The following is a 27,140-nucleotide window of genomic DNA, read 5'->3' as shown; positions in this document are numbered from 1 at the left end:
ACCCCCACACACCCCACCCAACACCACCCAACCACCAACCACCCACCCACCCCAATCCACCCCACACCCACCCCAAACCCATTCCAAACCCACCCCACCCACCCCAAACCCACCACCAATCCACCCACACCCACCCCACACCCATCCCCCACCCACCCCAAACCCATCCAACCAACCCACCCAACCCACCCCAAACCCACCAAACCACCCCAAACCCCACCCCAAACCCCACCCCAACCCACACCACCACCCACCCAAACCACCCCAAACCCACCCCAAACCACACCCAACCCACCCAAACCCACCCCAAACCCACTCCACCCACCCCACCCACCCCAAACCCCACAACCCACCCCACCCCAAACCCCCACACCACACCCACCCACACCCAAACCCACACCCACCCCAAACCCACCCAAACACACCACCACACCCACACCCAAACCCATTCCAAACCCCACCCCCACCCACCCCAAACCCACCCCAAATCCACCCCACACCCATCCCCACCCACCCCAAACCCATTCCAAACCCACCCCACCCACCCCACACCCACCCCAAACTCAACCCCAAACCCACCCCAAACCGACCCCCAAACCCACTCTCACCCACCCCAAACTCACCCCAAACTCACCCCAAACCCACACCAAACCCACCCCAAACTCACCCCAAACCCACCCCAAACCCACCCCAAACCCACTCTCACCCACCCCAAACCCCCCCCCCCACCACCCCCCTAATCCATTCCCACTCATCCCAAACCCACCCACCCCCACCCACCCCAAATCCACTCCAAACCCACTCCAAACCCACCCCCACCCACTCCAAACCCACCCCCACCCACCCCAAACCGACCCCACACCCAACCCACACCCACCCCCACCCACCCCCACCCACCCCACACCCACCCCAAACCCATTCCAAACCCACCCCAAACCCACCCCAAATCCACCCCACACCCACACCAAACCCACTCCAAACCCCATCCCCACCCACCCCAAACCCCACCCCCACCCACCCCACACCCACCCCAAACTCAACCCAAACCCACCCCAAACCGACCCCAAACCCACTCTCACCCACGCCAAACCCACCCCAAACTCACCCCAAACCCACCCCAAACCCACCCCAAACCCACCCCTCACCCCACTCTCACCCACCCCAAACCCCCCCCCCACCACCCCCCTAATCCATTCCCACTCACCCCAAACCCACCCACCCCACCCACCCCAAACCCACTCCAAACCCACTCCAAACCCACCCCCACCCACTCCAAACCCACCCCCACCCACCCCAAACCCACCCCACACCCAACCCACACCCACCCCCACCCACCCCACACCCACACCCACCCCAAACCCATTCCAAACCCACCCCAAACCCACCCCAAATCCACCCCACACCCACAACAAAGCCACTCCAAACCCATCCCCACGCAGCCCAAACCCACCCCAATCCCACTCTCAGCCACCCCAAACTCACCCCAAACCCACCCCAAACCCACCCCAAACCCACTCACCCCCAAACCCACCCGCACCCGCCCCCACCCATCCCAAACACACCCCAAATCACCCCAAACCCACCCCAAACCCCCCCCACCACCCCCCTAATCCATTCCCACTCACCCCAAACCCACCCACCCCCCACCCATCCCAAACCCACCCTCACCAACTCCAAACCCACCCCAAACCCACCCCAAACACACCCCAAAACCCCAAACCCCCCCACCCACCCCCACCATACCCCAAACCCACTCCAAACTCACCCCAAACCCACTCACCCCAAACCCACCCCAAACCCACCCCACACCCACCCCCACCCACCCCAAATCCACCGCACACCCACCCCAAACCCCACCCAAACCCACCCCAAATCCACCCCACACCCACCCCAAACCCACTCCAACCCACCCCACACCCACCCCACACCCACCCCCACCCACCCCCACCCACCCCCAAACCCACTCCAAACCCACTCCAAACCCACCCCCAACCCACTCCAAACCCACCCCCACCCACCCCAAATCCACCCCACACCCACCACAAACCCATTCCAAACCCACCCCCACCCACCCCAAACCCACCACAAATCCACCCCACACCTACCCCACACCCATCCCCACCCACCCCAAACCCATTCCAAACCCACCCCCACCCACCCAACACCCACCCCCAAATCCACCCCACACCCACCCCAAACCCATTCCAAACCCACCCCCACCCACCCCAAACCCACCCCAAATCCACCCCACACCCACCACAAACCCATTCCAAACCCACCCCCACCCACCCCAAATCCACCCCACCCCCATCCCCACCCACCCCAAACCCCATTCCAAACCCACCCCCACCCACCCCACACCCACCCCAAACTCAACCCAAACCCACCCCCAAACCGACCCCAAACCCACTCTCACCCACCCCAAACTCACCCCAAACCCACCCCAAACCCACCCCAAACCCACCCCCAAACCCACCCCAAACCCACTCTCACCCACCCCAAACTCACCCCAAACCCACCCCAAACTCACCCCAAACGCACCCCAAACCCACCCCAAACCCACTCTCACCACCCCAAACCCACCCCAAACCCCCCGCCACCCACCCCAAACCCACCCCACACCCACCCCCACCCACCCCCACCCACCCCAAACCCACTCCAAACCAACACCCATCCCACACCCAACCCACACCCACCCCAAACCCACTCCAAACCAACACCCACCCCACACCCAACCCACACCCACTCCAAACCCACTCCAAACCCACCCCACACCCACTCCAAACCCAACCCCACCCTCCCCAAACCCACTCCAAACCCACCCCCACCCACCCCAAACCCACCCCCACCCACCCCCCACCCACCCCCACCCACCCCCACCCACCCCAAACCCACTCCAAACCCACTCCAAACCCACCCCCACCCACCCCAAATCCACCCCAAATCCACCCCACACCCACCCCACACCCACCCCACACCCAGCCCAACCACCCCCACCCACCCCAAACCCACCCCAAACCCATTCCAAACCCACCCCCACCCACCCCAAATCCACCCCACACCCACCCCAAACCCATTCCAAACCCACCCCAAACCCACCCCAAACCCACCCCAAATCCACCCCACACCCACCACAAACCCATTCCAAACCCACCCCCACCCACCCCAAATCCACCCCACCCCCATCCCCACCCACCCCAAACCCATTCCAAACCCACCCCCACCCACCCCACACCCACCCCAAACTCAACCCAAACCCACCCCAAACCGACCCCAAACCCACTCTCACCCACCCCAAACTCACCCCAAACCCACCCCAAACCCACCCCAAACCCACCCCAAACCCACTCTCACCCACCCCAAACCCCCCCCACCACCCCCCTAATCCATTCCCACTCACCCCAAACCCACCCACCCCCACCCACCCCAAACCCACTCCAAACCCACCCCCACCCACTCCAAACCCACCCCCACCCACCCCAAACCCACCCCACACCCAACCCACACCCACCCCCACCCACCCCCACCCACCCCACACCCACCCCAAACCCATTCCAAACCCACCACACACACACACCAAAGCCACTCCAAACCCATCCCCACCCACCCCAAACCCACCCCAATCCCTCTCAGCCACCCCAAACTCACCCCAAACCCACCCCAAACCCCCCTCCAAACCCACTCCAAACCCACCCCCAACCACTCCAAACCCACCCCCACCCACCACAAACCCACCCCACACCCAACCCACACCCACCCCCACCCACCCCACACCCACCCCAAACCCATTCCCACTCACCCCAAACCCACCCACCCCCACCCATCCCAAACCCACTCTCACCCACTCCAAACCCACCCCAAACCCACCCCAAACACACCCCAAACACACCCCAAAACCCCAAACCCCCGCACCCACCCCCACCATACCCCAAACCCACTCCAAACCCACCCCAAACCCACTCACCCCAAACCCACCCCCACCCACCCCAAACCCACCCCAAACCCATTCCAAACCCATTCCAAACCCACCCCCACACACCCCAAACCCACCCCAAATCCATCCCACACCCATCCCCACCCACCCCAAACCCATTCCACCCACCCCACCCCCAAACTCACCCCAAACCCACCCCAAACTCACCCCAAACCACTCTCACCCACCCCAAACCCCCCCCAAACCCCCCCCACCACCCCCCTAATCCATTCCCACTCACCCCAAACCCACCCACCCCCACCCACCCCAAACCCATCCCACAACCACCCCCACCCCACCCAAACCCACTCCAAACCCACTCCAAACCCACCCCCACCCACTCCAACCCCACCCCAAACCCACCCCAAACCCACCCCACACCCAACCCACCCCCAACCCCACCCACCCCCACCCACCCCACACCCACCCCAAACCCATTCCCCACCCACCCCAAACCCACCCCAAATCCAACCCACACCCACCCCAAACCCACTCCAAACCCATCCCCACCCACCCCAAACCCACCCCAATCCCACTCTCAGCCACCCCAAACTCACCCCAAACCCACCCCAAACCCACCCCAAAATCCCCCCCACCACCCCTCTAATCCATTCCCACTCACCCCAAACCCACCCACCCCCACCCATCCCAAACCCACCCTCACCCAACCCAAACCCACCCCAAACCCACCCCCACCCACTCCCACCCACCCCAAACCCACCCCCACCCACCCCAAACCCACCCCAAATCCACCCCACACCCACCACAAACCCATTCCAAACCCACCCCCACCCACCCCAAATCCACCCCACCCCCATCCCCACCCACCCCAAACCCATTCCAAACCCACCCCACCCACCCCACACCCACCCCAAACTCAACCCAAACCCACCCCAAACCGACCCCAAACCCACTCTCACCCACCCCAAACTCACCCCAAACCCACCCCAAACCCACGCCAAACCCACCCAAACTCACCCCAAACCCACCCCAAACCCACCCCAAACCCACCCCAAACCCTCCCCTCACCCACTCTCACCCACCCCAACCCCCCCCCCCCACCACCCCCCTAATCCATTCCCACTCACCCCAAACCCACCCACCCCACCCACCCCAAACCCACTCCAAACCCACTCCAAACCCACCCCCACCCACTCCAAACCCACCCCCACCCACCCCAAACCCACCCCACACCCAACCCACACCCACCCCCACCCACCCCACACCCACCCCAAACCCATTCCAAACCCACCCCAAACCCACCCCAAATCCACCCCACACCCACAACAAAGCCACTCCAAACCCATCCCCACCCAGCCCAAACCCACCCCAATCCCACTCTCAGCCACCCCAAACTCACCCCAAACCCACCCCAAACCCACTCCAAACCCACTCCAAACCCACCCCCACCCACTCCAAACCCACCCCCCACCCACCACAAACCCACCCCACACCCACCCCCACCCACCCCACACGCACCCCAAACCCATTCCCACTCACCCCAAACCCACCCCACCCCCACCCATCCCAAACCCACCCTCACCCACTCCAAACCCACCCCAAACCCACCCCAAACCCACCCCAAACACACTCAAAACCCCAAACCCCCCCACCCACCCCCACCATACCCCAAACCCACTCCAAACCCACCCCAAACCCACTCACCCCAAACCCACCCCCACCCACCCCAAACCCACCCCACACCCACCCCCACCCCCACCCCCACCCACCCCAAATCCACCGCACACCCACCCCAAACACATCCCAAACCCACCCCAAATCCACCCCACACCCACCCCAAACCCACTCCAAACCCACCCACACCCACCCCACACCCACCCCGACCCACCCCGACCCACCCCACCCACCCCAAACCCACTCCAAACCCACTCCACACCCCACCCCCACCCACCCCAAATCCACCCCACACCCACCCCAAACCCATTCCAAACCCACCCCACCCACCCCAACCCACCCCAAATCCACCCCACACCCACACCAAACCCATTCCAAACCCACCCCCACCCACCCCAAACCCACCACAAATCCACCCCACACCCATCCCCACCCACCCCAAACCCATTCCAAACCCACCCCAAACCCACTCTCACCCACCCCAAACCCACCCCAAACCCCCCCCACCCACCCCAAACCCACCCCACACCCACCCCCACCCACCCCCACCCACCCCCACCCACCCCCACCCACCCCCACCCACCCCAAACCCACTCCAAACCCACTCCAAACCCACTCCAAACCCACTCCAAACCCACCCCACACCCACCCCAAACCCACCCCAAACCCACTCTCACCCACCCCCAAACACACCCCAAACCCCCCCCCACCCACCCCAAACCCACCCCCACACCCACCCCCCACCCACCCCCACCCACCCCCAAACCCACCCCAAACCCATCCAAACCCCACCCCCACCCACCCCAAACCCACCCCAAATCCATCCCACACCCACCCCAAACCCACCCCCACCCCACTCCAAACCCACCCCCACCCTCCCCAAACCCACTCCAAACCCACCCCCACCCCACCCCAAACCCACCCCCACCCACCCCAAACCCACCCCCCACCCACCCCACCCACCCCAAACCCACTCCAAACCCACCCCCACCCACCCCAAATCCACCCCATATCCACCCCACACCCACCCCAAACCCACCCACACCCACCCCCACCCACCACAAATCCACCCCACACCCACCCCAAACCCACCCCAAATCCACCCCAAACCCACCCCACACCCACCCCCACCCACTCCAAACCCACCCCCACCCTCCCCAAACCCACTCCAAACCCACCCCCACCCACCCCAAACCCACCCCCCACCCACCCCCACCCACCCCACCCACCCCAAACCCACTCCAAACCCACCCCCACCCACCCCAAATCCACCCCATATCCACCCCACACCCACCCCACACCCACCCCCACCCACCCCCACCCACCCCAAACCCACCCCAAACCCATTCCAAACCCACCCCCACCCACCCCAAACCCACCCCAAATCCATCCCACACCCACCCCAAACCCATTCCAAACCCACCCCACCCACCCCAAGCCCACCCCAAATCCACCCCACACCCATCCCCACCCACCCCAAACCCATTCCAAACCCACCCCCACCCACCCCACACCCACCCCAAACTCAACCCAAACCCACCCCAAACCGACCCCAAACCCACTCTCACCCACCCCAAACCCACCCCAAACCCACCCCAAACTCACCCCAAACCCACCCCAAACCCACCCCAAACCCACCCCAAACCCACCCCAAACCCACCCCAAACCCACCCCAAACCCACTCTCACCCACCCCAAACCCACCCCAAACCCCCCCCCCACCACCCCCCTAATCCATTCCCACTCACCCCAAACCCACCCACCCCCACCCACCCAAACCCACTCCAAACCCACTCCAAACCCACCCCACCCACTCCAAACCCACCCCAAACCCACCCCAAACCCACCCCACACCCAACCCACACCCACCCCCACCCACCCCACACCCACCCCAAACCCATTCCAAACCCCCCCCACCCACCCCAAACCCACCCCAAATCCACCCCACACCAAACCCACTCCAAACCCATCCCCACCCACCCCAAACCCACCCCAATCCCACTCTCAGCCACCCCAAACTCACCCCAAACCCACCCCAAACCCACCCCAAACCCACTCACCCCAAACCCACCCGCACCCGCCCCCACCCATCCCAAACACACCCCAAACCCACCCCAAACCCCCCCACCCCCCCCCTAATCCATTCCCACTCACCCCAAACCCACCCACCCCCACCCATCCCAAACCCACCCTCACCCACTCCAAACCCACCCCAAACCCACCCCAAACACACCCCAGAACCCCAACCCCCCCCCACCCACCCCCACCATACCCCAAACCCACTCCAAACCCACCCCAAACCCACTCACCCCAAACCCACCCCCACCCACCCCAAACCCACCCCCACCGCCCCCCACCCACCCCAAATCCACCGCACACCCACCCCAAACCCATCCCAAACCCACCACAAATCCACCCCACACCCACCCCAAACCCACCCCAAACCCACCCCAAACCCACCCCAAACCCACCCCAAACCCACCCCAAACCCACCCCAAACCCACTCTCACCCACCCCAAACCCACCCCAAACCCCCCCCACCACCCCCCTAATCCATTCCCACTCACCCCAAACCCACCCACCCCCACCCACCCCAAACCCACTCCAAACCCACTCCAAACCCACCCCCACCCACTCCAAACCCACCCCCACCCACCCCAAACCCACCCCACACCCAACCCACACCCACCCCCACCCACCCCCACCCACCTCAAACCCACCCCAAACCCATTCCAAACCCACCCCAAACCCACCCCAAACCCACCCCCACCCACCCCCACCCACCCCAAACCCACCCCAAACCCACCCCCACCCACCCGAAACCCACCCCAAATCCACCCCACACCCACCACACACCCATTCCAAACCCACCCCCACCCACCCCAAACCCACCCCAAATCCACCCCATCCCCACCCACCCCAAACCCATTCCAAACCCACCCCCACCCACCCCACATCCACCCCAAACTCAACCCAAACCCACCCCAAACCGACCCCAAACCCACTCTCACCCACGCCAAACTCACCCCAAACCCACCCCAAACCCACCCCAAACCCACCCCAAACCCACCCCAAACCCACCCCAAACCCACCCCAAACCCACCCCAAACCCACTCTCACCCACCCCAAACCCACCCCAAGCCCCCCCCCACCACCCCCCTAATCCATTCCCACTCACCCCAAACCCACCCACCCCCACCCACCCCAAACCCACTCCAAACCCACTCCAAACCCACCCCCACCCACTCCAAACCCACCCCCACCCACCCCAACCCACCCCCACACCCAACCCACACCCACCCCCACCCACCCCCACCCCACCCCACACACACCCCAAACCCATTCCAAACCCACCCCCAAATCCACCCCACACCCACACCAAACCCACTCCAAACCCATCCCCACCCACCCCAAACCCACCCCAATCCCACTCTCAGCCACCCCAAACTCACCCCAAACCCACCCCAAACCCACTCCAAACCCACTCCAAACCCACCCCCACCCACTCCAAACCCACCCCCACCCACCCCAAACCCACCCACACCCAACCCACACCCACCCCCACCCACCCCCCACCCACCCCACACCCACCCCAAACCCATTCCCACTCACCCCAAACCCACCCACCCCCCACCCATCCCAAACCCATCCTCACCCACTCCAAACCCACCACAAACCCACCCCAAACACACCCCCAAACACACCCCAAAACCCCAAACCCCCCCACCCACCCCCACCATACCCCAAACCCACTCCAAACCCACCCCAAACCCACTCACCCCAAACCCACCCCCACCCACCCCAAACCCACCCCACACCCACCCCCACCCACCCCAAATCCACCGCACACCCACCCCAAACCCATCCCAAACCCACCCCAAATCCACCCCACACCCACCCCACACCCACCCCAAACCCACTCCAAACCCACCCACACCCACCCCACACCCACCCCCACCCACCCCCACCCACCCCACCCACCCCAAACCCACTCCAAACCCACTCCACCCCCACCCCCACCCACCCCAAATCCACCCCACACCCACCCCAAACCCATTCCAAACCCATCCCCACCCACCCCAAACCCACCCCAAATCCACCCCACACCCACACCAAACCCATTCCAAACCCACCCCCCACCCACCCCAAACCCACCCCAAATCCATCCCACACCCATCCCCACCCACCCCAAACCCATTCCAAACCCACCCCCACCCACCCAACACCCACCCCAAACTCACCCCAAACTCACCCCCAAACCCACCCCAAACCCACTCACACCCACCCCAAACTCACCCCAAACTCACCCCAAACTCACCCCAAACTCACCCCAAACCCACCCCAAACCCACAAACCCACCCCAAACCCACTCTCACCCACCCCAAACCCACCCCAAACCCCCCCCACCCACCCCACACCCACCCACCCCCACCCACCCCCACCCACCCCAAACCCACTCCAAACCCACTCCAAACCCACTCCAAACCCACTCCAAACCCACCCCACACCCACCCCACAACCACCCCAAACCCACTCTAAACCAACACCCACCCCACACCCAACCCACACCCACCCCAAACCCACTCCAAACCAACACCCACCCCACACCCAACCCACACCCACTCCAAACACACTCCAAACCCACCCCCACACCCACACCCACCCACCCCCACCCACCACAAATCCACCCCACACCCACCCCAAACCCACCCCAAATCCACCCCAAACCCACCCCACACCCACCCCCACCCACTCCAAACCCACCCCAAACCCACTCACCCCAAACCCACCCCCACCCACCCCAAACCCACCCCACACCCACCCCCACCCACCCCCACCCACCCCAAATCCACCGCACACCCACCCCAAACCCATCCCAAACCACCCCAAATCCACCCCACACCCACCCCAAACCCACTCCAAACCCACCCACACCCACCCCACACCCACCCCCACCCACCCCACCCACTCCAAACCCACTCCACACCCACCTCCACCCACCCCAATTCCACCCCACACCCACCCCAAATCCATTCCAAACCCACCCCCACCCACCTCAAACCCACCCCAAACCCACCCCAAATCCACCCCACACCCACACCAAACCCATTCCAAACCCACCCCCACCCACCCCAAACCCACCCCAAATCCACCCCACACCCATCCCCACCCACCCCAAACCCATTCCAAACCCACCCCCACCCACCCAACACCCACCCCAAACTCACCCCAAACCCACCCCAAACCCACTCTCACCCACCCCAAACTCACCCCAAACTCACCCCAAACTCACCCCAAACCCACCCCAAACCCACCCCAAACCCACTCTCACCCACCCCAAACCCACCCCAAACCCCCCCCACCAAACCCACCCCACACCCACCCCCACCCACACCCACCCACTCCAAACCCACTCCAAACCCACTCCAAACCCACTCCAAACCCACTCCAAACCCACTCCAAACCCACCCCACACCCTCCCCACACCCACCCCAAACCCACTCTAAACCAACACCCACCCCACACCCAACCCACACCCACCCCAAACCCACTCCAAACCAACACCCACCCCACACCCAACCCACACCCACTCCAAACCCACTCCAAACCCACCCCACACCCACCCCCACCCACCCCCACCCACCACAAATCCACCCCACACCCACCCCACACCCACCCCAAACCCACCCCAAATCCACCCCAAATCCACCCCAAACCCACCCCACACCCACCCCCACCCACTCCAAACCCAACCCCACCCTCCCCAAACCCACTCCAAACCCACCCCCACCCACCCCAAACCCACCCCCACCCACCCCAAACCCACCCCCCACCCACCCCCACCCACCCCCACCCACCCCCACCCACCCCCACCCACCCCAAACCCACTCCAAACCCACTCCAAACCCACCCCCACCCACCCCAAATCCACCCCATAGCCACCCCACACCCACCCCAAACCCACCCCAAACCCACCCCACACCCACCCCCACCCACCCCCACCCACCCCACACCCACCCCAAACCCATTCCAAACCCACCCCCACCCACCCCAAACCCACCCCAAATCCACCCCACACCCACCCCACCCCACCCCAAACCCACTCCAAACCCACTCCACCCCCACCCCCACCCACCCCAAATCCACCCCACACCCACCCCAAACCCATTCCAAACCCATCCCCACCCACCCCAAACCCACCCCAAATCCACCCCACACCCACACCAAACCCATTCCAAACCCACCCCCACCCACCCCAAACCCACCCCAAATCCATCCCACACCCATCCCCACCCACCCCAAACCCATTCCAAACCCACCCCCACCCACCCAACACCCACCCCAAACTCACCCCAAACTCACCCCAAACCCACCCCAAACCCACTCTCACCCACCCCAAACTCACCCCAAACTCACCCCAAACTCACCCCAAACTCACCCCAAACCCACCCCAAACCCACCCCAAACCCACTCTCACCCACCCCAAACCCACCCCAAACCCCCCCCACCCACCCCACACCCACCCACCCCCACCCACCCCAAACCCACTCCAAACCCACTCCAAACCCACTCCAAACCCACCCCACACCCACCCCACAACCACCCCAAACCCACTCTAAACCAACACCCACCCCACACCCAACCCACACCCACCCCAAACCCACTCCAAACCAACACCCACCCCACACCCAACCCACACCCACTCCAAACACACTCCAAACCCACCCCACACCCACACCCACCCACCCCCACCCACCACAAATCCACCCCACACCCACCCCAAATCCACCCCAAACCCACCCCACACCCACCCCCACCCACTCCAAACCCACCCCAAACCCACTCACCCCAAACCCACCCCCACCCACCCCAAACACCCCACACCCACCCCCCCACCCACTCCAAACCCACCCCAAACCCACTCACCCCAAACCCACCCCCACCCACCCCAAACCCACCCCACACCCACCCCCACCCACCCCCACCCACCCCAAATCCACCGCACACCCACCCCAAACCCATCCCAAACCCACCCCAAATCCACCCCCACACCCACCCCAAACCCACTCCAACCCACCCACACCCACCCCCACCCACCCCACCCACTCCAAACCCACTCCACACCCACCTCCACCCACCCCAATCCACCCACACCCACCCCAAACCCATCCAACCCACCCCCACCCACCCCAAACCCACCCCAAACCCACCCCCACCCACCCCCACCCACCCCAAACCCACCCAAACCCACCCCCACCCACCCAACACCCACCCCCACACCCCCCAACCCACCCAAACCCACCCCACCCACCCCACCCACCCACCACCCCAACTCCACCCCAAACCACCCCAAACCCACCCCCAAACCCACCCCCCAAACCCCACTCTCACCCACCCCAAACCCACCCCAAACCCCCCCCACCACCCCAACCCCCACCCCACCCCCACCCACCCCCACCCACCCCCAAACCCACCCAAACCCACTCCAAACCCACTCCAAACCCACCCCACACCCCCCCACACCCACCCCAAACCCACTCTAAACCAACACCCACCCCACACCCAACCCACACCCACCCCAAACCCACTCCAAACCAACACCCACCCCACACCCAACCCCACACCCACTCCAAACCCACTCCAAACCCACCCCACACCCACCCCCCACACCCCCACCCACCACAAATCCACCCCACACCCACCCCAAACCCACCCCAAATCCACCCCAAATCCACCCCAAACCCACCCCACACCCACCCCCCACCCACTCCAAACCCAACCCCACCCACCCCCAAACCCACTCCAAACCCACCCCCACCCACCCCAAACCCACCCCCACCCACCCCAAACCCACCCCCCACCCACCCCCACCCACCCCAAACCCACTCCAAACCCACTCCAAACCCACCCCCACCCACCCCAAATCCACCCCATATCCACCCCACACCCACCCCAACCCACCCCAAACCCACCCCACACCCACCCCCACCCACCCCACCCACCCCCACACCCACCCCAAACCCATTCCAAACCCACCCCCACCCACCCCAAACCCACCCCAAATCCACCCCACACCCATCCCCACCCACCCCAAACCCATTCCAAACCCACCCCCACCCACCGCACACCCACCCCAAACTCACCCAAACCCACCCCAAACCGACCCCAAACCCACTCTCACCCACCCCAAACTCACCCCAAACTCACCCCAAACCCACCCCAAACCCACCCCAAACCCACCCCAACCCACTCCACCCACCCCAACCCACCCCCAAACCCCCCCCCCCCACCACCCCCCTAATCCATTCCCACTCACCCCAAACCCACCCACCCCCACCCACCCCCAAACCCACTCCAACCCACTCCAAACCCACCCCCACCCACCCAAACCCACCCCCACCCACCCCAAACCCACCCCACACCCACCCACCCCCACCCCCACCCACCCCACACCCACCCCAAACCCATTCCAACCCACCCCCACCCACCCCAACCCACCCATATCCACCCCACACCAACCCCAACCACCCCCCCCCCACCCACCCCAAACCCACCCCAAACCCCCACCCCACACCCAACCCACCCGCACCCGCCCCCACCCACCCAAACACACCCCAACCCCCCCAAACCCCCCCACCCCCCCCCACCCCCAATCCACCCCACTCACCCCCAAACCCCCACCCACCCCCCCCACCCATCCCAAACCCACCCCTCACCCACTCCAAACCCACCCCAAACACACCCCAAACACACCCCAGAACCCCAAACCCCCCCACCCACCCCCACCATACCCCAAACCCACTCCAAACTCACCCCAAACCCACTCACCCCAAACCCACCCCCACCCACCCCCAAACCCACCCCACCACCCCACCCCCCACCCACCCCCAACCCACCCCAACCCACCGCACACCCACCCCAAACCCATCCCAAACCCACCCCAAATCCACCACACACCCACCCCAAACCCACCCCAAACCCACCCCAAACCCACCCCAAACTCACGCCAAACCCACCCCAAACCCACCCCAAACCCACTCACCACCACCCCAAACCCACCCCAAACCCCCCCCACCACCCCCCTAATCCATTCCCACTCACCCCAAACCCACCCACCCCCACCCACCCCAAACCCACTCCAAACCCACTCCAAACCCACCCCCACCCACTCCAAACCCACCCCCACCCACCCCAAACCCACCCCACACCCAACCCACACCCACCCCCACCCACCCCCACCCACCCCACACCCACCCCAAACCCATTCCAAACCCACCCCAAACCCACCCCAAATCCACCCCACACCCACACCAAACCCACTCCAAACCCATCCCAATCCCACTCTCAGCCACCCCAAACTCACCCCAAACCCACCCCAAACCCACTCCAAACCCACTCCAAACCCACCCCCACCCACTCCAAACCCACCCCCACCCACCCCAAACCCACCCCACACCCAACCCACACCCACCCCCGCCCACCCCCACCCACCCCACACCCACCCCAAACCCATTCCCACTCACCCCAAACCCACCCACCCACACCCATCCCAAACCCACCCTCACCCACCCCAAACCCACCCCAATCCCACTCTCAGCCACCCCAAACTCACCCCAAACCCACCCCAAACCCACTCCAAACCCACTCCAAACCCACCCCCACCCACTCCAAACCCACCCCCACCCACCCCAAACCCACCCCACACCCAACCCACACCCACCCCCGCCCACCCCCACCCACCCCACACCCACCCCAAACCCATTCCCACTCACCCCAAACCCACCCACCCACACCCATCCCAAACCCACCCTCACCCACTCCAAACCCACCCCAAACCCACCCCAAACACACCCCAAACACACCCCAAAACCCCAAACCCCCCCACCCACCCCCACCATACCCCAAACCCACTCCAAACCCACCCCAAACCCACTCACCCCAAACCCACCCCCACCCACCCCAAGCCCACCCCACACCCACCCCCACCCACCCCCACCCACCCCAAATCCACCGCACACCCACCCCAAACCCATCCCAAACCCACCCCAAATCCACCCCACACCCACCCCAAACCCACTCCAAACCCACCCACACCCACCCCCACCCACCCCCACCCACCCCAAACCCACTCCAAACCCACTCCACCCCCACCCACCCCAAATCCACCCCACACCCACCCCAAACCCATTCCAAACCCACCCCACACCCACACCAAACCCATTCCAAACCCACCCCCACCCACCCCAAATCCACCCCACACCCATCCCCACCCACCCCAAACCCATTCCAAACCCACCCCCACCCACCCAACACCCACCCCAAACTCACCCCAAACCCACCCCAAACCCACTCTCACCCACCCCAAACTCACCCCAAACTCACCCCAAACCCACCCCAAACCCACCTCAAACCCACCCCAAACCCACTCTCACCCACCCCAAACCCACCCCAAACCCCCCCCACCCACCCCAAACCCACCCCACACCCACCCCCACCCACCCCCACCCACCCCAAACCCACTCCAAACCCACTCCAAACCCACTCCAAACCCATCCCCACCCACCCCAAACCCACCCCAATCCCACTCTCAGCCACCCCAAACTCACCCCAAACCCACCCCAAACCCACTCCAAACCCACTCCAAACCCACCCCCACCCACTCCAAACCCACCCCCACCCACCCCAAACCCACCCCACACCCAACCCACCCCCACCCCCGCCCACCCCCACCCACCCCACACCCACCCCAAACCCATTCCCACTCACCCCAAACCCACCCACCCACACCCATCCCAAACCCACTCCAAACCCACTCCAAACCCACCCCAAACCCACCCCAAACACACCCCAAACACACCCCAAAACCCCAAACCCCCCCACCCACCCCCACCATACCCCAAACCCACTCCAAACCCACCCCACCCCCACCCACCCCAAGCCCACCCCACACCCACCCCCACCCACCCCCACCCACCCCAAATCCACCGCACACCCACCCCAAACCCATCCCAAACCCACCCCAAATCCACCCCACACCCACCCCAAACCCACTCCAAACCCACCCACACCCACCCCACACCCACCCCCACCCACCCCCACCCACCCCAAACCCACTCCAAACCCACTCCACCCCCACCCCCACCCACCCCAAATCCACCCCACACCCACCCCAAACCCATTCCAAACCCACCCCCACCCACCCCAAACCCACCCCACACCCACACCAAACCCATTCCAAACCCACCCCCACCCACCCCAAACCCACCCCAAATCCACCCCACACCCATCCCCACCCACCCCAAACCCATTCCAAACCCACCCCCACCCACCCAACACCCACCCCAAACTCACCCCAAACCCACCCCAAACCCACTCTCACCCACCCCAAACTCACCCCAAACTCACCCCAAACCCACCCCAAACCCACCTCAAACCCACCCCAAACCCACTCTCACCCACCACAAACCCACCCCAAACCCCCCCCCACCCACCCCAAACCCACCCCACACCCACCCCCACCCACCCCCACCCACCCCCACCCACCCCCACCCACCCCAAACCCACTCCAAACCCACTCCAAACCCACTCCAAACCCACTCCAAACCCACCCCACACCCACCCCACACCCACCCCAAACCCACTCTAAACCAACACCCACCCCACACCCAACCCACACCCAACCCACACCCACCCCAAACCCACTCCAAACCAACACCCACCCCACACCCACCCCACACCCACTCCAAACCCACTCCAAACCCACCCCACACCCACCCCCACCCACCCCCACCCACCACAAATCCACTCCACAACCACCCCAAACCCACCCCAAACCCACCCCCACCCACCCCACACCCACCCCAAACTCAACCCAAACCCACCCCAAACCGACCCCAAACCCACTCTCACCCACCCCAAACCCACCCCAAACCCACCCCAAACCCACCCCAAACCCACCCCAAACCCACTCTCACCCACCCCAAACCCACCCCAAACCCCCCCCCACCACCCCCCTAATCCATTCCCACTCACCCCAAACCCACCCACCCCCACCCACCCCAAACCCACTCCAAACCCACTCCAAACCCACCCCCACCCACTCCAAACCCACCCCCACCCACCCCAAACCCACCCCACACCCAACCCACACCCACCCCCACCCACCCCACACCCACCCCAAACCCATTCCAAACCCACCCCCACCCACCCCAAACCCACCCCAAATCCACCCCACACCAAACCCACTCCAAACCCATCCCCACCCACCCCAAACCCACCCCAATCCCACCCCCACCCACCCCAAACCCACTCCAAATCCACCCCACACCCACCCCAAACCCATTCCAAACCCATTCCAAACCCACCCCCACCCACCCCAAATCCACCCCACACCCATCCCCACCCACCCCAAACCCATTCCAAACCCACCCCCACCCACCCAACACCCACCCCAAACTCACCCCAAACCCACCCCAAACCCACCCCAAACCCACTCTCACCCACCCCAAACTCACCCCAAACCCACCCCAAACTCACCCCAAACCCACCCCAAACCCACTCTCACCCACCCCAAACCCCCCCACCACCCCCCTAATCCATTCCCACTCACCCCAAACCCACCCACCCCCACCCACTCCAAACCCACTCCAAACCCACCCCCACCCACTCCAAACCCACCCCAAACCCACCCCACACCCAACCCACCCCCACCCACCCCCACCCACCCCACACCCACCCCAAACCCATTCCAAACCCACCCCCACCCACCCCAAACCCACCCCAAATCCACCCCACACCGACCCCAAACCCACTCCAAACCCATCCAAACCCACCCCAATCCCACTCTCAGCCACCCCAAACTCACCCCAAACCCACCCCAAACCCACCCCAACCCCCCCCCCCACCACCCCCCTAATCCATTCCCACTCACCCCAAACCCACCCACCCCCACCCATCCCCACCCACTCCAAACCCACCCCAAACCCCCCCCAAAACCCCAACCCCCCCCACCCACCCCCACCATACCCCAAACCCACCCCCACCCCCACCCCACCCCAAACCCACCCCCATCCACCCCAAATCCATCCCCACCCACTCCAAACCCATCCCCACCCACCCCAAACCCACACCCACACACCCTCTCACACACAGTCACACACACAGTCACACGCACACTCTCTCACACACACACTCACATACAAATATATATATATGTGTGTGTGTGTGTATATATATATATATAGACAGTGGCACTCCACACGTGTATGCATACATGCACATGCATGCACACAAACACACACTAGACACACACACACATGTCCCATATGTTCCCTCACAAATACATTCGCCCAGGTGCACAGGTTATGAGAAGTATATATTGTCATCAAGATGTAAATACAAACAGAAGCATAGATACAGTCACTGACTCATCGCACTCACGTAATCCCATTGCTGGCTGCGTTAGATGACCCATTCGGCACAGCTCTGTGAAGCGAACACTGTGCTGGCTCCGTGATGCAGTTTTCACTTATCCACGGTTGGGACAGCAAGTTATAAATGATGTTACCTGTTTAATCCGAGAGGGTGAGATCTCTGTGCCTCAGTCCCAGCCAGTGCTCGATGTGCCATCTGGTGGTTGCTGGCTGTGACTGCGGGAGATGTGATTGAAAGCTCGGGCAATTATTAATGGTCAGGTCCACGCTCTCCCCTTGACACCTTTCGAGCCTGGAAATCCATAAAGGCGGCATCACTGGGCACAGGAAGATCCCACAGACCAGCCTCCCAGTTTCCTTTCTGTCGCCTGCTGCGAGCAGTGTGTCCCTTTCTGCTCTGCGCTGCTGAACCCGCGGAACTGTGTGAGTATCTACCCGTGGGAAAAGAAATAAGGTTTCAAAATCTGCTTCCGACAGGGCCTGGGAACCAATGAAGACACTCTGATTGAGATCCTGTGCTCCCGTACAAACAAGCAAATCCAGGACATGAGCAAGGCTTATCAAGAACGTAAGTGAGGAAAAATCCTGTTTGAACTCCCGCCCTACCCTCAATTGTATAGAAAATAGAAGCAGGAGGAGGCCATTCGGCCCATCGAGCCTGCTCCGCTATTCATTATGATCCTGGCTGATCCTCCAGCTCAACACCAGACTCCCGCCGTCTCCCTTGGATACCTTTAGAGTTTAGAAATCCACACATCTCCTTCTTAAATATATTCAGCGATTTGGTCTCCACGCCTTCTGGAGAATTCCACAGGTGCATCACCCTCCGACTGAAGAGGTTTCTCCTCACCTGAGTCCCCCCCCCCGGATATGTATGTCCACCTCTCACTGAAATCACTCAGCCTTCTCTGTTCCTATGAACAGAATCTCAGCTGATTCAGTCCTATGAGAGGTATGGACAGGGTGGATCGCAACAAGCTTTTTCCAAGAGTGGGGGTGTCAATTACAAGGGGTCACGATTTCAAGGTGAGAGGGGGAAAGTTTCAGGGAGATGCGCGTGGAAAGTTTTTTACGCAGAGGGTGGTGGGTGCCTGGAACGCTTTGCCAGCGGAGGTGGTAGAGGCGGGCACAATAGCATCATTTAAGATGCATCTAGACAGATATATGAACGGGCGGGGAACAGAGGGAAGTAGATCCTTGGAAAATAGGCGACAGGTTTAGATAAAGGATCTGGATCGGCGCAGGCTGGGAGGGCCGAAGGGCCTGTTCCTGTGCTGTAATTTTCTTTGTTCTTTGTTCATCGCCAAGATTCTCCGGATCAACATCTGCGCAAACAGGAAGTACAAACAGAAAATGCTGCGGATTCCGAGCAGCATCTGTGAAGGGAGTGACAGAGTTAATGTTTTGAGGAAGGGTCGTACGGCCTTGAAATGTTAACTCTGCTAGCATTGCTGCCTCACGGCGCCGAGGACCCGGGTTCGATCCCGCCCCCGGCTCACTATCCGGGTAGAGTTTCCACATTTCTCCCCGTGTCTGTGTGGGTCCCACCCCCACAACCCAAAGATGTGCTGGCTACGTAGATTGGCCGCGCTAAATTTCCCCTTAATTGGGAACAAAAGTAATTGGATACTCTAAATTTATAAAAAAAACACCCTGTTTCTACTTCCACAGACGCTACAGGACCGGCTGAGTTTATCCTGTCATTTCTGTGTTTGTTTCTGATTTGCTGCATTTTGCTTTTATCTGAATGTTTTATCCAGTTCTCGCCTTCCTGCTGTACCATGGCTAATAGAAAGCAAGTCTCCCATCTTCCTCCACTACTACCTGTCCCGCCACCTTCAGGGACCTTGAGCATTCGCCCCAATGTCCCCCCCGCATTTTCCGACATCGCTCAATATCGTTTTTTTTTTTAAATGTGCTTTTTCCCTGTTTCGTTAGCCTTCCCCAGATACGTCACCTCAAACCTCCTCGGGTTGAACTCGGTGTGTCATGGCCCTGCTCGCCTGACTCGTCTTAGAACATAGAACATAGAACATTGCAGCGCAGTACGGGCCCTTTGGCCCTTGATGTTGCTCCGACCTGTGAAACCACTCTAAAGCCCATCTACACTATTCCCTTAGCGTCCATATGTCTATCCAATGACCATTTGAATGTCCTTAGTGTTGGCGAGTCCACTACTGTTGCATGCCCTTACTACTCTCTGAGTAAAGAACCTACCTCTGACATCTGTCCTATATCTATCTACCCTCAATTTAAAGTTATGTCCCCTCGTGCTAGACATCACCATCCGAGGAAAAAGGCTCTCACTGTCCACCCTATCCAATCCTCTGATCATCTTGTGTGCCTCAATAAAGTCACCTCTCAACCTTCTTCTCTCTAACGAAACAGCCTCAAGTCACTCAGCCTTTCCTCATAAGATCTTCCCTCCATACCAGGCAACATTCTGGTAAATCTCCTCTGCACCCTTTCCAATGCTTCCACATCCTTCCTATAATGCGGCGACCAGAATTGCACGCAATACTCCAAATGCGGCCACACCAGAGTTTTGTACAGCTGCAACATGACCTCATGGCTCCGAAACTTAATCCCTCTACCAATAAAAGCTAACACACCGTACGCCTTCTTAACAACCCTCTCAACCTGGGTGGCAACTTTCAGGGATCTATGTACATGGACACTGAGATCTCTCTGCTCATCCACACTGCCAAGAATCTTACCATTAGCTCAGTACTCTGTCTTCCTGTTATTCCTTCCAAAATGACTCATCTCACACTTTTCTGCATTAAACTCCATTTGCCACCTCTCAGCCCAGCGCTGCAGCTTATCTATGTCCCTCTGTAACTAGTAACATCCTTCCGCACTGTCCACAACTCCACCAACTTTAGTGTCATCTGCAAATTTACTCACCCATCCTTCTACGCCTTCCTCCAGGTCATTTATAAAAATGACAAACAGCAGTGGCCCCAAAATAAATCCTTGTGGTACACCACTAGTAACTGGACTCCAGTCTGAACATTTCCCATCAACCACCACCCTTTGTCTTCTTCCAGCTAGTCAAATCTGATCCAAACTGCTAAATCACCCTGAATCCCATGCCTCCATATTTTCTGCAGTAGCCTACCGTGGGGAACCTTATCAAACGCTTTACTAAAATCCATATACACCACATCAACTGCTTTACCCTCATCCACCTGTTTGGTCACCTTCTCAAAGAACTCAATAAGGTTTGTGAGGCACGACCTACCCTTCACAAAACCGTGTTGACTATCTCTAATCAAATTATTCCTTTCCAAATGATTATACATCCTATCTCTTATAAACCTTTCCAAGATTTTGCCCACAACAGAAGTAAGGCTCACTGGTCAATAGATACCGGGGTTGTCTCTACTCCCCTTCTTGAACAAGGGGACAACATTTGCTATCCTCCAGTCTTCTGGCATTATTCCTGTAGACAAAAATGACTTACAGATCAAAGCCAAAGGTTCAGCAATCTCCTCCCTAGCTTCCCAGAGAATTCTAGGATAAATCCCATCCGGCCCAGGGGACTTATCTATTTTCACACTTTCCAGAATTGCTAACACCTCCTCCTTATGAACCTCAAGCCCTACTAGTCTAGTAGCCTGAATCTCAGTATTCTCCTCGACAACATTGTCTTTTTCCTGTGTGAATACTGACGAAAAATATTCATTTAGCACCTCTCCTATCTCCTCGGACTCCACGCACAACTTCCCACTACTGTCCTTGACTGGCCCTACTCTTACCCTAGTCATTTCTTTATTCTTGACATATCTATAGAAAGCCTTAGGGTTATCCTTAATCCTACCTGCCAAAGACTTCTCATGTCCCCTCCTGGCTCTTCTTAGCTCTCTCTTTAGGTCCTTCCTAGCTAACTTGTAACTCTCGAGCGCCCTAACAGAACCTTCATGTCTCAACTTTACATTAGCCTCCTTCTTCCTGTTGACAAGTGTTTCGACTGCTTTAGTAAACCACGGTTCCCTTGCTCGACCACTTCCTCCCTGCCTGACAGGTACATACTCATCAAGGACACGCAGTAGCTGTTCCTTGAACAAGCTCCACATTTCCATTGTGCCCATCCCCTGCAGTTTTCCTCTCCATCCGATGTATCCTAAGTCTTCATATCTCTCTGCAACCCACAGCCGTATTGATCACCGTGAGGGAATTTTTGTATCGTCTGTAAACTTCCGAATCCGGTCTGCTATATTTCAGTCTAAATGGCTGATCCAGGAATGGTCGAGGGGTGCAGTACTGAGCCCTTACATGTGGACTGAAAGCAGTCGTCCAGTGCTATTCCGTCACTGCGCTAAATCTACCTACCCTAAATCTAACCGAGCGTGTGAAGAGAGCACCGTGTAGAGCACATACATCCAGCACACTGCTGCGTCAACTCAACCTTATTACAATCAGGCAGCTTGACAGCATGGTGGCGCAGGGGTTAGCACTGCTGCCTCACACCGCCGAGGACCCTGGTTCAATTCTTGCCCCGGGTCACTGTCCATGTGGAGTTTGCACATTCTCCCCGTGTCTGCGTGGGTTTCACCCCCACAACCCAAAGATGTGCAAGTTAGGTGGATTGGCCATGCTAAATTGCCCCTTAATTTAAAAAAAAGAATTGGGTACTCGAAAAAATAATTTAAAAATACAATCACGCAGCTCGCCTGTGAAGATTTTCCCTGTCGGGTTGCTGCTCTGCAAGTACGAAGCTGAAAAAAGAGAAATATTTTAACTAAGAGCTTCCATCTGACCGAAGAGACTGCAGCCCAGTCCGCAGCCAACAACCTGCTCTGAAAATTCTGCTCCTGGTTGGACAAATTCAACCAGAGCAGATGGAACAATCCACAACATTCCAAATCAATCTATCCGCAACTTTCTAAAAAAAAAAAATTCTCCCAATCTCCTTTTTTAGAAAGAAATCCAAGATCGACATCTTTGCCAAAATCTAATCAGTTCTTTCTTGAGCTGCGTCCTATCTGTGTATTGAATTTTGTTGAAACCCGTCCATTAGTTGTTGAGAAATATTGTTTCAAGACAAGCGGACGAATGACGAAAATGTTGCCCCCCTTCAGTGGAAAGGAATTATCATCATTATCACTAGAACCTTCTACTCACCCCCTATTCACCTGCGCAGCTTAATTTCCTCAAGCTAAATCTAGTTGCCTCTGGTGTTAGCCCCCCTTAAGCATTTATCCTTGCCACCCCTGCTATTTCTCATCCACAGACTGGTCCTCGGTGACATCACCTGAAAACAGAATATTAGTTTCCACGTGACAAGACCGAGCTCTATCCCACCATCTTCTCTCCTGACGCCTCACCGTCTCTCTACATTTTCCAATTGCCTATCCGTCATCCAGGAACAGATCAGCAAACATTTCCTCCAATTAAATATTCATAGAATCATCGGATAGAATCATAGAATCCCTCCAGTGCAGAGGGAGACCATTCGGCCCATTGAGTCTGCACCGACCCTTTGAAAGAGCACCCAACCCAGGCCCACTCCCCGATCCAATCCCTGTAACTCAGTAAACCCACCTCACCTTTTTACACACTAAGTAGCAATTTATCATGCCCAGTCCACCTAACCTGCACATCATTGGGTTGTGGGAGGAAACCGGAGCACCCGGAGGAAACCCACGCACACACGGGGAGAAGGTGCAGACTCCACACAGAGGTCGGAATTGAACCCGGGTCCCTAGTGCTGTGAGGCAGCAGTGCTAACCACTGTGCCGCCGTGCCGCCCACTTGGGAAGGTTGAAACCGGTGTCTTCTGTTCCTGTCAATTACTATCTTCCCTTGTCACTGACTCACCCTGGTAACTGTTAGAGGCTGAGACAGACTATTTGCAGTCTCGATGTTAGATTTGATCTCGGAGCTGAACGCCCGACCGCAAATCCTCTCCCTCACCATTCTCACCTCTTGTCACTTCCATAACATCACCCGAATCCTGCCTTGCCTCAGTTTACCAGATACGGAAGCCCCCTTTCGTGCCTTTGTGATCTCCCAGTTTGTCTATTCCAATGTGATCTCTGTGATCTCCCAGTTTGTCTATTCCAATGTGATCTTTGTGATCTCCCAGTTTGTCTATTCCAATGTGATCTCTGTGATCTCCCAGTTTGTCTATTCCAATGTGATCTTTGTGATCTCCCAGTTTGTCTATTCCAATGTGATCTTTGTGAACTCCCAGTTTGTCTATTCCAATGTGATCTCTGTGATCTCCCAGTTTGTCTATTCCAATGTGATTTTTGTGATCTCCCAGTTTGTCTATTCCAATGTGATCTCTGTGATCTCCCAGTTTGTCTATTCCAATGTGATCTTTGTGATCTCCCAGTTTGTCTATTCCAATGTGATCTCTGTGATCTCCCAGTTTGTCTATTCCAATGTGATTTTTGTGATCTCCCAGTTTGTCTATTCCAATGTGATCTCTGTGATCTCCCAGTTTGTCTATTCCAATGTGATCTTTGTGATCTCCCAGTTTGTCTATTCCAATGTGATCTTTGTGATCTCCCAGTTTGTCTATTCCAATGTGATTTTTGTGAACTCCCAGTTTGTCTATTCCAATGTGATCTCTGTGATCTCCCAGTTTGTCTATTCCAATGTGATCTTTGTGAACTCCCAGTTTGTCTATTCCAATGTGATCTCTGTGATCTCCCAGTTTGTCTATTCCAATGTGATCTCTGTGATCTCCCAGTTTGTCTATTCCAATGTGATCTCTGTGATCTCCCAGTTTGTCTATTCCAATGTGATCTTTGTGAACTCCCAGTTTGTCTATTCCAATGTGATCTTTGTGAACTCCCAGTTTGTCTATTCCAATGTGATTTTTGTGATCTCCCAGTTTGTCTATTCCAATGTGATCTTTGTGATCTCCCAGTTTGTCTATTCCAATGTGATCTTTGTGAACTCGCAGTTTGTCTATTCCAATGTGATCTTTGTGAACTCCCAGTTTGTCTATTCCAATGTGATTTTTGTGATCTCCCAGTTTGTCTATTCCAATGTGATCTTTGTGATCTCCCAGTTTGTCTATTCCAATGTGATCTTTGTGATCTCCCAGTTTGTCTATTCCAATGTGATCTCTGTGATCTCCCAGTTTGCTTTGTCAGATTCACTTTGTTGGAAGCTTGGCTGGTTGTTGCTGATTTAATCTCTCGTCGAACAGGTTTATTGTTCAGTAAGCGTATCGGAACAGGAGCCCCTGAAACGTCTCCAGTTAGAGCTTGGCTGGTCTGTATCTGAACCTCATCAACCCACTTTGGTCCAAATCTATTCGCTCCCCCCGACCCAACAAAACTCTGACCCAATCTTGGTTTTCAAGTTTTCAGTTGACCTCCAGCTGTTTTTTTGAAAATCTTTTTATCGGCTTTTCTCATATTTATAAGCAGTTGTTGCTTATATACATTACATTTATATACATTATATACATTACATTTATATACATTATATACATTACATTTATATACATTATATACATTACATTTATATACATTATAGACATTACATTTATATACATTATAGACATTACATTTATATACATTATAGACATTACATTTATATACATTATAGACATTACATTTTTCTTGCCCACGCTAATTTGCTTTATTTTACAGAGAGGTTTGTTTCGTCCTTCATTTGACTGACTGTACGTACATTTTGCTGCCCCCTGGATCGGTCTGTGATATCCCCCCCCCCATTGGTTTCAGCACCCTTTCTCTTCTCTTGTGGTTTCCCCATCGCAGTCCTTTGATTCTTCATCTTTTTTTGTCCCTGGCTTACTCCTCGTTGTTGGCCTCAAGCAGGGTTTGGAACAGGCCGCCGAACTGCCCCCAAGTATCCAGGAAGCCTCCCTCTGACCCTCGGGTGGCGAACTTAATCTTCTCCAGGTGGAGAAATTCCGAGGGGTCAGCGAGCCAGGCTGCAGCTGTGGGTGGTGCTGCCGATCGCCAGCCGAGCCGGATTCTCCGGCGGGCGAGTAGGGAAGCGAAAGCGAGGGCGTTGGCCTCCTTCCCCATGTGTAACTCTGGCGGCTCCGATACCCTGAAGATTGCCACTATTGGGCATGGCTTCACCCTCACCCCAACAACCTTGGACATT

The 27,140-nt window shown here is 58.9% G+C and overlaps 1 protein-coding gene across 1 annotated transcript in view; it reads left to right on the top strand.

Moving 5' to 3' along the window:
* Positions 1-27,140, top strand: part of anxa2b (annexin A2b) — a 316,940-nt gene that overhangs the window by 270,442 nt on the left and 19,358 nt on the right. Inside the window, exon 6 of the mRNA XM_072493096.1 lies at positions 19,518-19,608. Coding sequence (XP_072349197.1) covers positions 19,518-19,608 — 91 coding nt within the window. The remainder of the gene's footprint in view (positions 1-19,517; positions 19,609-27,140) is intronic.

The sequence above is a fragment of the Scyliorhinus torazame genome, chromosome 30, assembly GCF_047496885.1.
Source record: "Scyliorhinus torazame isolate Kashiwa2021f chromosome 30, sScyTor2.1, whole genome shotgun sequence".
NCBI lineage: Eukaryota > Metazoa > Chordata > Chondrichthyes > Carcharhiniformes > Scyliorhinidae > Scyliorhinus > Scyliorhinus torazame.
The sequence above is the reverse complement of the archived record's forward strand: the minus strand, read 5'-3'. Positions and strand labels throughout refer to the sequence as shown.